The following is a 12,749-nucleotide window of genomic DNA, read 5'->3' as shown; positions in this document are numbered from 1 at the left end:
CTAGGACTTCAGGATGCTTGGCTTAGCCATCCCATCTACACCTTTGGGCTCTCCAAAATGGAGGAGTTAGAACATAAACTTGGATGTTGTTTTTAAGAGCATGGTTGGAGCACATTATTGGTGCCCAAGGTCAGAATCCTTCTCCTGCAGGGTCAGCATAAGAGTGCGCTAATGTGAGGAGGGAAACAGCCATGTGGGGCTTGTGTGCAAGGCATGGTCAGGCCTCCAGGTCACCACAGGAAATCCTTTTGCTGGATGTCTCTGAGGCCTCCTCACATAACCTAGCAGAGGATGTCCAGGATCCCACCCCCCATCTCTGTTGCCCATCTCTCTAAGTCCCCCGAGATGATTTTCCTTCTCCAGCAATTGCAGGAAATTCTCATACACACCAAAACAGAGGGAAGTTCTTCCTAGGATTTAAGTACGAGGCTGTGATCAGAAGAGGTCCTGTAGAAATACTGATAGTTTAGGGCACACACGAGGGCATAGGAAACATGTATGAAGGTACCTTTGTGAAAATTTGAGACATTTGTACTTCCCACCTCTGTCATAAAAGATGTCTGAAGATACCTTCTGAAATCTGTTGAAAAGATACCTGAAAATAGTCATAGATTCAAAGATGAATAAGAGAGAAAGATGTTTCTTTGTGTAGGGTGTGTAGGAACATCTCTGTGAAGGCAGTGGCGGGTACAGATGGCTCCTTTCACATAGAAGGGTGATCTTGGAGGGTTGCTTGTTTGGAAGCACCAAAAGAGCAGAGTTGTAACATGTGTGGAAGACAAGTTGTAAAATGCATTGTAGGATGTGCAGAAGGTGCATGAGCTTTCACACACAAGAAACCACTGTACATTGGACACTGCCAGTCCCCTTCCAGCTGCCTCAGATGGGTACAGCCAGGGAGGACAGACAAGGAATCTTAGCCATTCTTCTTCCAGAGGAGAGAACATGTCCATGCAGCACCAATGGCAGTGGGGCCCAGTTATTTGTAACAGTGATACAAGAGAGAGAACCAGTGTTCTTATGGCTTGGCTTTTCCACAAAACATGATTCAACCACTGCTGATGCTTCTTCAAAGATCTATGGAAGATTTGGCTTCATTTTCTACTGAGTCAAGGATGGCTGTTTGCGGGGCTATTCCACCTTGTGGCATGTTACTATCCCTGCACATCATTTCCTATCGGTACACAGCTCTGATAAGCTGCTGAGCTGATAAGGGAGCAGATTGGCATCTCTCCTGCGAAACCCAACCTCAGTGGAAGTTCAGCTTTCCATCACGTAACCACCAGATGCCACAGAGCATCTGCAATTCATCTGGTGAAATTTTGCTGACACAGGCTGCTCTGTAGACTCCGTAAACTGGAATTTGTAGCCATTGTCTCAACACCTATCACTGGAAAAAACAGACCTCAGAGTGCAGAGACCTGAATCTGACCTGGGACAGAGCTGTGGCTTTTGCTCCCGGAGCTCACCTTCTTTTTCCTAGTGTAGGAGCTGGTATTTTTAGCTGTGAATCTGGTTTTCCAATGGCCTTGTGCTGCTGTGGTGATGGTGGTGCCCTCCACATGAGTGAACAGTGGCGTTTTTACAGCTAACTGAGAACCTGGCTGCTTCCTCCCCAGAACCTGAGTGACACTCAGGATGTAGTTGAGTGAGGTGGCAAACGCCATATCACAGGTCCTTGCCTAAGGGACAGGGTTGATGCTGTACCCTGCAATTGCTCCATAAGGCTGGGAGAAACCCCAGAATCGGGGGGGGGGGGATATCCAGGAAACCAGGGATCTGTTCCCAGCCTGGGTAACTCAGTGCTGTCCCAGGCTGACTCCACCTGCAGGGCTTGGTCCCTAGGGCGCCCATGTCCCTGCCGTCTCCTAGCAACAGGGACTCTTGTCACTGAGCCAGGGGATTCCGTGCTGGGCTGGGGTTGGATGGCGGCACCTGGTCCTTGCAGTGTCTCAGCTGCTCTTCAGGAGCACCTGAGGCACCTGACTCTGCAGGACTTCCCCTGTGGCCTTGGCAGCTGGGTAGGGTCCAGGGGGGCACAGCCATGGATGTGAATTGGGGTCTGTGGTCTGCAGGGCTCTCACTGCCTCTCCTCTCTCCCTCTCTGCAGAACAAGTCCCGCTTTGCTGCACGCAGGAGCCCCCATGGAGGCCAGCCAGGGCTGTGGGCAGACCTGGCCAGGCAGGAGGAGGATGTGCCACTGGGTGAGGAGAGCCCTGAGGCACTGGTAGAGCTGCTGAAGGACCAACACAGCCCCTGGGCCCTGCCACCGGGCTGCAGCCCCCAGGACCAGCTCCTGCGGGAAGTGGCCGTGCTGGAGCCCAAGCTCGTCCATGGCTCTAACGTCTTCCAGGTCCTCAGGTCCCTGCGGATCGTTGACAAGGGAGTAAGTGCAGCTGTAGGTGCCTGTAAAGCCGCCCATCTCCTGGCCAGGAAACCACATCTTCCTGTTGGGAGGGAAAAAGACACCTTCCCCATCCTTGGGACTCCCCAGATGCCACTATTGCTGCTGGAACAGAGCTAGTGCCCCATCCCCAGCATATGATACATGTGTCATGTGGATTACCACTGCAGGTCTGTGTCACCTTGGCTAGGAGGTGGCTCAGGGACATGTTGGCCAAACCCAGTTCTTTGCAGGTGGAGGAGGTCGATGCAGGTCTGTTGCAGCTGCAGCAGCTGCAGGAGCTCATCCTCAGTGCCAACCACATCAGTAGAGTAACCTCAGCCAACCTGCCCCGGACTCTGAAGGTGAGCAAGCAATCCCTTGTGATGGCAGGATTGGGAAGGAGGTCCTATCTGGGAACGCAATGCAAGCTGAATTGCTTGGGGGAATGTCAGGAACAGCTCATTGCAAAGGGTGTTTCTTGTTCTCTCTGTCCTGGACAGGTTCTGGAGCTCTGCTGCAATGCTGTGGCTGATCTGCAGGACCTGTGTGCTCAGCCTCCTCCAGAGCTTCAGCACTTGGGGTTGGGATACAACAGGCTGTGCGGACCTTTGCAGGACCAGTGCCTCACTGCAGCCTTCTGGTAATGCCATAGGCTGAATGTGGGCTCCCGAAAGGCCAAAGTGTGGAACAGGGAGATCACCTGAAACTGTTTTGACACCCCGCCCACTGCAGTTCCCATGTCCCTGAGCAGCTTACTCTTTCCATGCCCTTCCCAAAGCGCCTGCTGGCAGTCTGCCCTGGAAAGGATCTACAGCTTAGGCTGCATCACCAAATGATGCAGTGGGGTGATTCATGGATGCTAAAGAAACATGGGTTTGAGTTGTGGGGCAGACTGACAGTGGACCATTTGGCTAAGGAATCTGGTATTGGCCTCTTGAGGTTGTACCATTGGATTCCCCAGTTTGACCCAGTTTGTGCTGGGGAAACACAGTTTTTGTTTCTTTTTTTTTGCCCCAGGATAGCAGCTCTCTGGATGCTCTTTGCCTAACCTTCTTCTCTGGGTTCTCTCCATAGGCCAAATCTTGTATCCCTTGACCTGAGCTTTAACAACTTAACAGATCTTCTGGGACTGGTCTCCCAGCTGTCCAGTCTGGAGAAGCTCCGCATCCTGGTGCTGAAAGGGAACCCGTTGGCTCTCATTCCCACTTACAGAGGCTTCCTTGTGGACAGCCTGCCCAAGCTCTCCATCCTCGATGACATCAATGTAGGGTTTGATGAGAGACACCAGTTCCTTGGTTTGGCAAGTCAGCCAGGTCAGTCTGCACCCTTTAACTTCTCTGTGCTGCCTCCATGTTCTGGGAGGTGTTTTCATCATGGTTGAGCTAGGAATCCTCAGGGCAAGTGCTGGATCCAGTATTGACTTCCCTCTTGCCTCTCCTCAAATGGAGATTTTTCTTTGTGCCTTTTTACCCCACTAGTACAAGTGGGGAGACAGGCAGAGGATCCTGCAGCAGTGTAATTACACTCGAGGCAGTTTTAGCCTTAGTCAGGTGCAAAGACTGCAAGAACAACTAGTCCCAGCACAGGTTTGGTGCCACCGTCTGTCCCCATCTTTGCTTCCTGGACACTGTCTGGTTTCAGACTGTTTTCCTCTCCAGCTGCTGAAAGAGGAACTGCCCTGGGGAAGACGCTCACATGGGTGCAGCACTGTCCACAGAAAGCAGTGCCACCTCTGCAGCGTGGCACATCCCCGACTGGGATGAGAGCAGGGGGCACCCCGGGGGTAGGAAACCCCTCTTGATGGCCCCTGCTTAACGAGTTTATGTGCTAGATGTGCTCTTTGGAGTCAGAAGTGTTAACCAGGGAGGCAAAGCAACCAAGGCAGGAGATGTTTGTGTGGCTTTGGAGTGACCCCACGTGGCAGTGGCTTGTCACAGCGTTAGCCCAGGGTGGCAGGGAGGGATGCTAGGTGGTGGGACACATCCTCGCCTGCTTCCCACTGGTGATTTCACCTTGCTGTGTACTGTCCTCACTCTGGAAGGAGCACACTGCAGCTTCATAGCAAGATTGTCTTTCCTTTTAGAGCTGATGAGGAGTGAAGCACGAGTGGTTGTGAGTGTTGGGGCCATGAAAGGAGTCCCTGATCCCAGCACTCTTCAGCAGCTGGCAGATGACTCTGACTTCCCAGTGATCACCTACAGCTACTGTGTGACATATGAGTTTGTGGAGGGAGAAGAGCTTGACGATGGCAGTAGCGCTGAGGTTTGTGCTTAATAGGGCACCTGAAAGCAACAGGCAGTGGCAGGTCACAGCAAAGGGGACTTCATGTCCCAGATGCATAGCTTTGCTGCCTGGTCCTGGTGCAAACACAACTGGACATGCTTCCAAGAGATTCCCCTCTGTTCCAGGTAACAAAAATCCATGAGAGTCTCGAGGGGGCCACCTTGGATGCGGACAGCTCTGCCCAGGATGCAGGAGAAACAAAGAACCAGCAGGACCCTGCAGCCACAGAGAAGCCCAAGGCCTGTTCTGGTAAGGAGGAATTCTAAGTCTTCCGCCCCACTGCTCAGGCTCTTCCTGGCATATGGTGGCATCAGGATGTCCCTTATGGTGTTGGCTGCAGCTGGGCTATTACTGGGACTGATGGATAATGAATTGGCACTGGTCATGTCCCACGGGTCCTTCTGTCCTCAGGAAGGAGAGCTCTCTCAGAGGTTTTTTTGTGTCCCTGCACAGCAAAGGTGTTTGTCACCCCTGGAAAGCCCTGGGAAGATACCATTGACTACAGCTACAGGAAGGAACATATTGTTAAGGACTTAATGGGGCTGAAGTCCTACCTGGCGGCTGGAACAATTGTCTCAGTTGTGGAGGAGAAGGTGAGTGTGTGGCAGAGCTGGATGAAAGGGGAAGGAGCTGCTGTGAGGCCCAGCAGCGGTGTTGTGTTCTCTCTGGGATGCAGCATAGGATGCCAGTGACCCTAGGCCAGGGTCTTCGGGTGTCCCAGCCCGAAAGCACCAGCTCCTCTCTCTGGCAGGTCCTGTCATGGCCTGTTGAAGCTGATCCAGGAGAAAACATAGACAAAAATAAGAAGGCAGGACGGAGGCAGCAGAAGGATGGTGCCAAGGTAGGTGCTGGGAGAGCACGATGCCCAAATAACATCCAAGTTGCAAAAACACTGGTGGGGGAACAAGGACCCTTCTCTTGGATAGTTTAGTGTGTCAGGACCTCCCTTCCATCCCAGACCTCTCACCAAGGTACCCCCTTGCTGTGGGAGGAAGGCAGCAGCAGTTCTACATTTGGTCTGGTCGCAGTGGTGGGCAAGGGGCTGGGCTGTGGGGTTGTTTGCTGTCTGATAAAGGGTCCCCAGCCTTCCAGTGAGGCTTGTCCGTGTGCTGGTGCCCTGCAGCATCCTGCGTGCAAGGACAAGCAGAAAAAGAAGAAGAAGGCATGTGAATTCCGCAGTGACCCTCCCATTCGAAAGACCCTGGGCACCAGGAAGGTGACCCTGGAGGCTCTGCTGGCCACTGAGGAACTGGTGATAGCTTTGTGTGACTTTGGTATCCTGATCACTGAAAAACCACCACAGCCACCAAGTGTGGAGGAGAAGGTAAGGAGTGTGTTCTGGGGCACATGAGGCAGAGCTGCCAGGGATGGGCAGTGCTGCAGGGTGGGATTCAGCGTATCCTGGCCTGGGCATCCCTCCCATGCATCCCTCAGTTCTCCTCTCCATAAAATGGGGCTGAAATAGCCCTGCTTGAACACCATCCATTGATGCTGGTATCCTTACTCAGTGTTGATATTAGCAGTAAGTACTGTTACTTTTTCTGGGCCTGGGAAAATAGGTGAGTTTATTTTTCCACTTGAGAATATGAAAGCAACCCCTTGTGCTTCCTGTGATGCTCTCTCAGCATGGCAGCACACACCAACTCAAACGTTCTATTTCTTGGATTCTCTTCTCTGAGCATCCCCTCTGCTGTGCTTCTGCTTCCCCTCACCTCTTTCCTCCGCCCTTTAAATCCCTGTGACCAAACCCAGATGGTGATGGCAGTCACAGGACTGAATGCGGGCAGTGAGTTTCATCACAGCCTAACTACGGAAACACCTCTCTCCACAGGGCAAGAAGAAAAGCAAAGACAAGAGCAAAACCCCCAAAGCAGAGAGTAAAAATCAGGCCAAACAGAAAGCTTCAACATCTGCCAAAGGTGACAGAGAGTGGGGCTGGCTGGGCAGGGGGTGGTGAGTGTGAGAGCAAACAGCAGCAGTGCCCAGCCCAGAGGCTGGTCCCAGCACCCTGCCAGCTCTGTGAGCAGGGTGCTTACTCACATCCTGACCTCTGGGCTGTGAACATGTTTATTGACTGTGGGGCTGTAAGGTTTGACTCACACCCAGACACACTGAATCCAAGTCTGAGCAACTGTCCTGGAGCAGCACCACACACCTACAGGCTCTGAGTGCCAGGGGAGGACGGCAAAGCAGATTCTTGAGTGAGAGATGTGGTGCCTGCTGTGTTGGCTGCCAAATGTGGCTGGTGGTGTGGGCTGGCATGGGCAGCTGGGGCCAGTGCTGTCTGGGATGCATAATAAGGTCCTCATCCATTTCCAATTCACATCTCACAACACTTTGCAGAGGGGATTATTGTTCTTTCTGGTTTAGAGATGAGATGCACAGAGAAGCACCAGGTTGCCCCATGGTAGGGCTGGGAGCAGACCCCAGTCTGCTGTCACCCATAAAAGGACCATCCTGACCCCTGAGGGGTGTCCCCTGCCTCCTCAGTGCAGAGCTCAGCATCTGCTCAGCCAGCAGCATTGCTTAATCTGTGGAGACAAACCTCACCCTGCCTCTTGCAGGTTATTTTTCCAGCAATCTTGTTTTGACTACAAAAATAGCAGTGCCAGCACATCAGAGGGCTAATGCAAGAGCAGGAGGAAGTGGGGGAGGGCAATGGTGAAAAGCTGCTCATGGGTCAAGGAGAGCATGGAGCTGGTCAGGCCCCCTGTGTCCCCCCTACTCTGGCAGCAGATTAAGTTGCTAATTTAAGGGTGAAATTAACCCCTTCCCCAAAGCCCCAGGCTGCTTTTCTGTGCCCTCTTACGCATCTTTGGGGCGCATCTGCAGTCCTAGGCTGTGTCTGTGTTCAACAAAGCCTGGCGGCCTCCCCAGCTACCTGAAAAGAAGGTAAAACTCTCTAAATCGTTGTTCGTCATAAGAAAATGTGTATTTGCAGTATATGACAGGGAGCTGCTGTCAAACAGCTAAAGTTTAGCAGTGGTGTTTTCTGCTTCCTTTCCACCCCAAGTGCCTTTGGTCAGTGTGCATGCAGGAGGTCTTCAGGTCGTTCCTTCAGCCTGAGCAAGACCAAACCCTTGTGCAGGGGTTGTTGAGGCTGGGGGTGGTGTTGGGTGCACAGAAAGCTGCTATTGATGCAGGAAACCCAGAGTGATTAGAGGCTCATGCTTAATTTGGTGTCCCCTTATGTCTGTGCAGGGGGAGGCTGGCTGCAGCACAGCCACTGAGTACTATTTCAGACAGTGCCTATAAGCCATCTGCCTCCCCCAGCCTGTGACACCCGGTGCCAGCAGCATCCCCCAGTGTGCACTCTGCTGTCACTCGCTGTGACACCCCGATTGTGGCTGGGGGCCACTGGCTGCTCCATGAGTCACCACACTGCACCGTTTGGCACTTGCTCATCACCTGGGTACCACAGACCACCTTGAATCTCTGGCCATGGCTACGCTTTGGGGCACTGGGGCTGGGTCCCAGCCCTCCCTCCGCTGTGGCCGCGCATCCAACCAGGCTGCATAAGGACCAGCACTCGCAGCTGGGAGCTGGGGCTGATTTGCATCCCTCAGGCAGTAAATGCACACAAATAATAAGTCCTCTCAGAGGAATTGGGATCCCTTCCAGGCAGCTCAAAGAGGAAAGGCAGCAAGCTTTGTCTCAAGCAAACAATATGCCCGGACATTGAAGCGTGTCTTCGGAAGTAATCTCACGTGGGTCTCACTTATCCCATGCTTGATTTTCCAGGATCCTTGAAATGATTTATTTCTGCATCTTATTTCCTAGGACTTATAATAGAATTTAACAATAAAAAGCAAGATTGCACCCAATCAATTGCCTGCTTAAAGATGCATTTTGGGCTTCTCACGCAGAGCCGTATTCAAATAGATTTTCCCCCAAGGCCCAGAAGACGGTGCAGGGGCATTCCCTGCTGTGCACTGCTGCTTTTAGGGTGATTTACTCAGTCCAGACAGTGACAGATTTACATCTTTCCACAGGAAAAATCAAAAAGAAAGGCTCCAGTGTACTGGAGGAGGGTCAAGGGCTGCAGCCAGTACCGCTGACGGTTCAGTTCCAGATGCAGCTGCTTCGGTGGCCCCCGGCAGCCAGTGCTCAGAGCCAGGAGAGCGTGGCCACAGCAGTGGGGAGCACTCAGTGATGTGTCTGCAGCGGAAGAGTGAGTGGGAAATAAACCCTGTGGGGACAGCACGTGGAGCCTGGTTTAGCTGAATTGCCAGAGCCGGGAGATGCCCACGGGGTTGTGGTTGTCTGGGGCTGCTGCTGAGCTTCTGCAAGGAAGCTGCAGAGGGCAGGGGTGGGTGTGTGGTGTGCAGGGTGGGGTGTGCAATGTGCTGTGTGTAGGGTGGGTGTGCAATGTGCTGTGTGTAGGGTGGGTGTGCAATGTGGGGGGTGTGCAATAGGTGGGTGTGCAATGCAGGGTTATTCAGTGGTCGTTGGTGTGTGCAGTGGTCATTGATCAGGGCAGGGTGTTGTCGGTCCGGGAGGTGCAATGGGTGGTTGTTCAGCGCGGGTGTGCAGTGCGGTGGGTGGGTGCTCAGTGCGAGGTGTGCAATGGATGCAGGATGTACCATGCACAGAGTGCAGTGCCCGGTGCTCAGCGCACGGCCCATCCCGGCGGGGGCCGGAGCGGTGCTGACCCATGTGCAGGGTGCAGTGCCCGGTGCTCAGCCCACGGCCCATCCCGGCCGGGGGCGGGCCGGAGCGGGGCGGGGCTCCGGGGGGATGCGGGCGCGGCAGCGGCTCCCGGTGAGTCTCGACGGCGGCTCCGAGGAGTGGGGCGGGAGTAGCGCCGGGATCCGAGCCCGGTGTGCGCGGCTGAGCGGGTCCCGGTCCCGGTCCCGGTGCTCCAGAGCGGCCGCAGCGCGCCCGTGCTCCCCGGCAGCGCTTGGAGAGACCCGAAACCAGCCCGGGGCGCGTCCCTCCGAGCGGCGGGGCCAAGCGGGAAGTGAGTGTGGGGGGTTCATTGATAACGGCTTGTGTGTGCGTGCCGCGCAGGGGCTGCGTTCTGCACCATGGGCACCAGGATGAAGTCCCTCGTGCTCTACACCTTCTCAGTCACGCTGCTGGTGTGTTTTCTGTTCTTGAAGAAAGAGGAAAAGCTGTCAGCGTCGTCAGAGGACCAGAAAATGGATGTAGCAAGTCACAAACCCCAGCCTGTGCTTCTGGACAATGTGTGTTTGCCAAACCTGACTCTTGACAATTCTTCTCTCACCCTCCCGGAGTCTCACCGCATCTTCTTAACATACAAGCACTGCCGGAACTTCTCGATCCTGCGGAAGCCTTCCAGGTGTGGCAAAGAGGTATTCCTCTTGCTGGCTATCAAGTCTTCCCCGATCAACGTGGACCGGCGGGTGGCAATCAGGAACACATGGGGGAGGAAAATCTCCATTGGTGGCAAGCATGTCAGGCTGGTATTCCTTGTAGGGCAGTCAGAGGCCAAAAGCCAGGTACAAAAGCCCCTGCACCAGCTGCTGGCTTATGAGAGCCAGGAGTTTGATGACATCTTGCAGTGGGATTTTATTGACAGCTTCTACAACTTGACCCTTAAGGAGCTGCATTTCCTCCGCTGGTTCGTGGAGGACTGCCTGCATGCCAGGTTTGTGCTGAAGGGTGATGATGATGTCTTTGTCAACACTTACAACATTGTTGAGTTCCTGCACGAATTGGACCCTGAACAGGATCTCTTTGTTGGGGATGTGATTGCCAACGCCCGTCCCATCAGGAACAGCAAGGTCAAATACTTTATTCCAGCATCCATGTACAGAGCCACCTTTTATCCTCTCTATGCGGGTGGAGGGGGCTATGTCATGTCTAGGCAGACGGTGCGCCGCCTCCAGAGCACGGCAGAGGACACAGAGCTCTTCCCAATAGATGATGTGTTTGTGGGAATGTGCCTGGCAAAGATGGCAGTGACCCCAAAGAACCACGCTGGCTTTAAGACTTTCGGGATCCGGAGGCCTTTCAGTCCTTTTGATCCATGCTTTTACAAAGGACTGATGGTTGTGCACAAACTAAACCCGACTGACATGTGGATCATGTGGACGCTAGTAAAGGACAAGAGCATCAGGTGTGCGGTGTCCTTAACACGCAACTATGGAAGGGGCTGGAAATGAAGCTACTGAGGAGCACAGCAGGATTGTGACTGGTGACAGATACAGGGTGCTTAAACTAAAAATCGGGTTGTGGTAGAGACATATCCTTAACTAACAGACTGTACTTGAGCCATGGGGTTTGTCTGCAGGAAGTCTTCTGTCGGTGGGTTACAGGAGCAGTTCAATTGTCACATGGTCGGGATGGGGCTGGTAGATTGCTGGGACATGGAGCAGGGGCTCAGTTTGGTTTCTTCCAGCCAGATTGGAGCTGGGGAAAGTCACAATTGCCACAGGGATGCGAGTGAGTGCCCACCTGCTATGGAGGCTCCCCAGCACCTGTGGCTGGCCACCGATCAACTTCCTTTTGGGAAGTTCGTGGTGACTAATGAGTGACACAGCACTTGAAATGACTTGGAGTGGAGGAAAGGTCAGTGTGTGCTGCTAGGTCTGCTGCTGTCCCAGGCCAGCAATCCCAAAGGTCCTACGGGACAGAAGGAGAAAGGAAGTGGAGTGAGGAAGAAAAAGCCTTAAAGACGGATTCCACAGCAGGGTGATCCAAGGCACTGACTGGGCTCCCACTCAAGCCCTTTGGATTTTACAGAAGTTAATTTTCCCTTGCACTGAAAGCTTTTGCACAAACACTTTGATTGGGTGTGAGAGGAGTAGTATGTCTTGAATAATTGTAGTGGTAGGCAGAGTGGCTGTAGCTTTCCATGTGCTGTGGGAGGTGTATTTGTGTTGATGTAATGTTGGGTATAAATAAAAGACAGCTTTGAAAAGTGTTTTCCTAGGAGTATTCTTGGGTCTCCTGAAAGCAAGGAGCACCAAAAGCCAGAGAGGGCTGAGATCCCATGCTGGGTATTTGCATTAAAAGGATCACTGCTACTAAAGAGGATGCGGTTCTGCGGAAATGGATACTTGCTGCTTCCTTTCCTATGCGCAGCTGCCCTGTCCGGGTAAGATGCATTGACACAGAAGTGATTGATCTGTGTGTTGGGATCACTGATTTGAGGAAAGATCAAGTATTAAACTCAGATTTGATGAAACTTTTGTGAAGTTTATTGGCTTCAGGGTGTGTAGCTGCTAGATCTGAAGCTGCTGTGCATGAGCAGGAAGCAGCCTGGAGTTTGACCAACCTGTTTGTGTGGAAGGTGTCTGTGGCAGGGACTGAATGACCTTTGAGGTCCCTTCCAGCCCAAACCAGCATGTGATTCTGTGATAGAGGCAGCAGGTAGAGAGGAAGTGTGTGATTATCCAAATCAGAGCAATTTGTGTTGTGCTGTTGTCACTGCTGTCTCTGGTGCCAGCTGCCCTGTGCTCACTGCCCACCAGATGTCAGCTGGAGCTTTTGGAGGTGCCTGGGAAGTGCTTCCAGGTCCTTGCTTGTGCTACAGAGAGATCAAGGGTATCTGGAGAGCAGAGATGTGATGTGCTCTCAGGGCAGGCTGCCTGTGCTGCTTTCCAGCAGGGCCTTGTGTGTGTGACCTCGGCATGAGGGACTCCTGGCACTTCTTGCTGCCCTGGCTTTCTAAAGCACCGGGTATAGTTCTGGCTCAGCCCTGTGGTACAACCCAGCCTCCCATGGCAGGAGTTGCCACTCTCACGCAAGCTGTTTCTGTGCCAGGTGTGAGGGTTTGCCTGAAAATGCTCTTCCAAGGGGTAAGCCTGTGTGTGGCCATCCTGTGTGGTCTGCTACAAGCTGCTGCTGTGTCTTCTCACTGCAGCCCCAAGAGGGGTTAATAGCTCTATGAGCTGTAGCTGAGAAATTGTCTACGTGTAGTTTCAGACGATGTTGGCTTTGTAAACAAGGCTGAGTATCAGCAGCATACCCAAGTTTCTGGGCACTGCTGCTTGTTCCAAAGAAGCTGGGGAGAAAGGGTACCATGGTACCCTCCGAACTGCTGCAGCAGCATCTTTCTGATCCACTCACTGATTCCAAATGCAAACTCAGTAACATAACGTAGAGCATGATG

At 53.1% G+C, this 12,749-nt stretch overlaps 2 protein-coding genes across 3 annotated transcripts; both read left to right on the top strand.

Annotated features, from left to right (window-relative positions):
* The first annotated feature begins 1,760 nt into the window (after positions 1–1,760).
* On the top strand, positions 1,761–8,797 carry LRRC43 (leucine rich repeat containing 43). 2 transcript variants are annotated; one of them, XR_009724070.1, is made up of 11 exons: positions 1,761–2,021; positions 2,111–2,386; positions 2,638–2,748; positions 2,887–3,026; positions 3,461–3,699; positions 4,470–4,648; positions 4,795–4,918; positions 5,123–5,262; positions 5,421–5,510; positions 5,793–6,588; positions 8,662–8,797. XR_009724070.1 is itself a non-coding variant. In XM_061344518.1 (11 exons), exons 1-11 carry the CDS (start codon positions 1,926–1,928, stop codon positions 8,725–8,727), a joined length of 1,662 nt encoding a protein of 553 aa, XP_061200502.1. In that variant the 5' UTR covers positions 1,761–1,925; the 3' UTR covers positions 8,728–8,787. The 2 variants fall into 2 exon arrangements, 1 of the variants encoding a protein (XP_061200502.1); XM_061344518.1 differs by having other exon boundaries at positions 5,793–5,993; positions 8,662–8,787.
* B3GNT4 (UDP-GlcNAc:betaGal beta-1,3-N-acetylglucosaminyltransferase 4) lies at positions 8,718–11,558 on the top strand. Its single transcript, XM_061344519.1, has 2 exons — positions 8,718–8,840; positions 9,680–11,558. The coding sequence occupies exons 1-2, from the start codon at positions 8,822–8,824 to the stop codon at positions 10,795–10,797; spliced, it is 1,137 nt and encodes a 378-aa protein (XP_061200503.1). The 5' UTR covers positions 8,718–8,821; the 3' UTR covers positions 10,798–11,558.
* The last annotated feature ends 1,191 nt before the right edge of the window (positions 11,559–12,749 follow it).

This window comes from Neopsephotus bourkii, unplaced genomic scaffold (assembly GCF_033783945.1).
Source record: "Neopsephotus bourkii isolate Nb327-2 ecotype Australia unplaced genomic scaffold, CSIRO-AGI_Nbou_v1 NB_230, whole genome shotgun sequence".
NCBI lineage: Eukaryota > Metazoa > Chordata > Aves > Psittaciformes > Psittacidae > Neopsephotus > Neopsephotus bourkii.
This window is presented reverse-complemented; position numbering and strand designations above follow the sequence as displayed.